The 3,176-nt window shown below is 50.9% G+C and overlaps 1 protein-coding gene across 1 annotated transcript in view; it reads left to right on the forward strand.

Moving 5' to 3' along the window:
- Positions 1-3,176, forward strand: part of ABCA13 (ATP-binding cassette, sub-family A (ABC1), member 13) — a 402,303-nt gene that overhangs the window by 276,323 nt on the left and 122,804 nt on the right. The window contains exon 50 of the mRNA XM_010831050.1: positions 1,040-1,217. Within this exon, the coding sequence (XP_010829352.1) occupies positions 1,040-1,217 (178 nt within the window). The remainder of the gene's footprint in view (positions 1-1,039; positions 1,218-3,176) is intronic.

The raw sequence follows: 3,176 nt of genomic DNA on the forward strand, positions 1-3,176 counted from the left end.
AGCGCAGACTCAGTGTCATGTCAAGGCTCTGAGTGGGCAGACGGGCACCTGCGGGAACCCTTCACTCTCCTCTATGTCCTCTGGATGCTGGGAGCTGTAACCCAGGCCTTGAAAGGTCATCAAGGGGATTTAGTAAGAGAATCCACACCCTTAGCCAATATGCTGGCTGGTCCGGTTTATTTATTTTTTTTCCTTTGAGGAGAGATATATATATTCACAGTGTACGCAGAGCTCACTGGCTATTTGAAAAGTAAATGAATGAATCTGCATTTTTAATTTTTACCTCACTTTCTTACAGTAAAATAAAATCCATATGAAACAAACACTTAAAAGTAAAATTTTAAGATAATGAAAGAAAATGTCTGAATATTTTTGTAGTTTTCATGAACTAAAATTTTCTAAGCCCAATGTAAAGCCTATAAAGTTAAAGAATATATTATATAAATTATATAAATATATATATTCAAAAGTGGAAAGTAAGTCTGTCAAGAAATAAACTTTAAAAAGTGAAGAGAGAAACAAAAATATTTACAACACATCTGGCAACAGCTAGTTTTATTGAGATTGTAGGACCTTCTTATAAGTCAGTAGAGAAAGGATGAAAGATCTTTTTTTTTTCACTTTTTAAAGAAAGTAAGTGAAAGATTCTTTAAATTCTGTCATGCTTTACAGTTTTCAGAAGTTTCACACATATGATTTCATATCGTCCCATAATAATTTTTCCCTACCCTGTCCTCCCTTCGGGCTGCCCTGGTGCTCAGGTGGTAAAGAATCTGCCTGCAGTGCAGGAGACGTGCGTTCTATCCCTGGGTTGGAAAGATCTGCTGGAGAAGGGAGTGGCAACCCACTCCAGTATTCTTGCCTGGAGAATCCCATGGACAGAGGAGCCTGGCAGGCTGCAGTCCACAGGGTTGCAAAAAGTCAGTCCTCCTCATCCCTGTAACCATTCAACTGATAACTAGCAGTTCACTGACTGTGGCAGCAGGAGAAGCCCCGGGTCCCTGTCAGCCGCTGATGCCTGTTCTGCTCCTGCCCGCAGCCTGGAGAGCATCCGCCAGTGCGGTGTCGCCCTGTGCATCGTGCTTGGCTTCTCCATCCTCTCTGCGTCCATCGGCAGCTCCGTGGTGCGGGACAGGGTGACCGGGGCCAAGAGGCTGCAGCACGTGAGCGGCCTGGGCTACAGGACCTACTGGCTCACACACTTCCTGTTTGACATGGTAAGTCTCTGGCGCTGTCCCTCTGTGTCCCTGTACCCCCGGGAGGCGTGTGTGCGTGTGTGTGTGTGTGTGTGTGTGTGTGTGTGTGTGGTCCACCTTGCTGGCCAGTTCCTGGGAGCACATTTGACGTTAAGCCTCCTCTCTGCACTTCCCAGTCATGTTGCTTCTGAGGAGGGGAAGATGGATATAAGCTGGGATCTGTGCAGCTGTGGGGACAAAAGATGTAATTCCCACCCAGACGAAATGCACAGAACTGTATAAGAGATGAACTAGCAGGAAGGCGGTTAAAACCCAGCATTGCAATCAGCACAAGAAATGGAAATTAAGGTGTTGTGAGAACCCCAAAGAGAAGGAGATTCACCCAAATCGAGGTAGCCAGGGATGCCTTCCTGCAGGATGCAGTGTGTGCACAGAGAGTGAGAGAAGCGAGAGGAAGAAAACTATTCAAAGCAGGCTGACTCAGGAGCAGGGCAGACCAAAGGGGACTGAAAGCTGATTTTAGGAGAAATGGCTGTTAAGGAGAACACCAGCAGGGCAGGCGAGCACAGCAAAACCCTGCATGGGGTGTGTGTCCTAACACCGTGGGGCGTGCTGAGCGGCTCGCACTCTAACGTGGGTGAGGAGTGGGTGATCTCATCCATCCCTGCTGTTTAAACAGTGCCCTCCTTGGATGCCCGCTTGGGGCCAGGCCGCGTCCTGAAGGCTGACCCTGTGGGACCACGACACAGAAGCATGGAATCGGGAGTAACTGCTCCACGGTCGTGTGTCCAGAGGGTGCAGAGCAGGCGGGGCAGTGCCAGTTGCCCAGTACTGGTTCAGGGACCTCCGTGGCTGCCCATCGCCATGCCTGCTATTTAATGATGCAGAGTGACCCTTGCTTCCAAGAAGGAGAAGGGGCGGGATGTACCCGGAGAGCATAAGAGCAGGCAGGAGAGACCCAGAGCCTCCCCCTTCCTGAAGTCATGAGTCGACTGTCCTCCTCTCCCTCCCACTAACCGTGGCTCCTCTTTACTCTGGGGGCATAAGTCAGGGAGCACTGCTTTCTTCTCGATTTCCCACCTCCATCCAGTCATTCCCCACCTAGTCAGTCACTCATTTAATGGAAGCTTTTGAGGTTTTGCTCTGGGCCAAGGTGTGGCTCAGACGGTAAAGCGTCTGCCTGCAATGCGGGAGACCTGGGTTCGATCCCTAGGTTGGGAAGATCCACTGGAGAAGGCAATGGCAACCCACTCCAGTACTCTTGCCTGGAAAATTCCATGGACAGAGCAGCCTGGTAGGGTATAGTCCAAGGGGTGGCAAAGAGTCGGACACAACTCAGCCACTTCACTTTCTTTACTCTCACTTTCTTTAAGGTGTGTCTGAGGTGTGGACAAACCATGAACAGAGCAGAGAGGGTCTCTGCCTGTAAAGAACTTGTGTTCTTATGGGTGGAAGCAGAAAGCAAGTAGATAACTACAAATAAATACACAAGATGCAATCGTCTTGAGACTCGGTTTGTCAGAGGTGTGGGAGAGGGCCACTGGACAGAGGGTGACGAGATCAGAGCTGTGGTCTGACGCTTCAGGAGGGGCACTGCTGCTGGGGGGTTTTCCACGGGTTGTCAGTCCTCGGGGGCTCTCCCTGCAGGAGGGGTTTCTAGCCTTGGCTCTTAGTGTAGGAAGAAGCTGTGCGTCCTGGCAGGGGCTGGGTTCCTGCCCTTTCCCGTGGGAGGTGGGTGTGGGCGGTGTAGACGTTAGACGTCTATCTCGTGGCCCCTCTAGAGGCTGGAGTCCCAGATCCCGGCGTGGGCAGGGCTGGTGATACTCCTGAGGCCTCCGTCCAGGGCTGGTGGACAGCCGTCTCCTCCCCACGTCCTCACTCTGGGAGCCTGTGTCCTCATTTCCTCTCTCTGTAAGGACCCCCACCCGGTGGAGTCAGAGTCCATCCTCATGACCTCATTTTACATGAATCTCGAAGGGG

This window comes from Bison bison, unplaced genomic scaffold (genome assembly GCF_000754665.1).
Source record: "Bison bison bison isolate TAMUID 2011002044 unplaced genomic scaffold, Bison_UMD1.0 scf7180017864522, whole genome shotgun sequence".
Taxonomy (NCBI): Eukaryota; Metazoa; Chordata; class Mammalia; order Artiodactyla; family Bovidae; genus Bison; species Bison bison.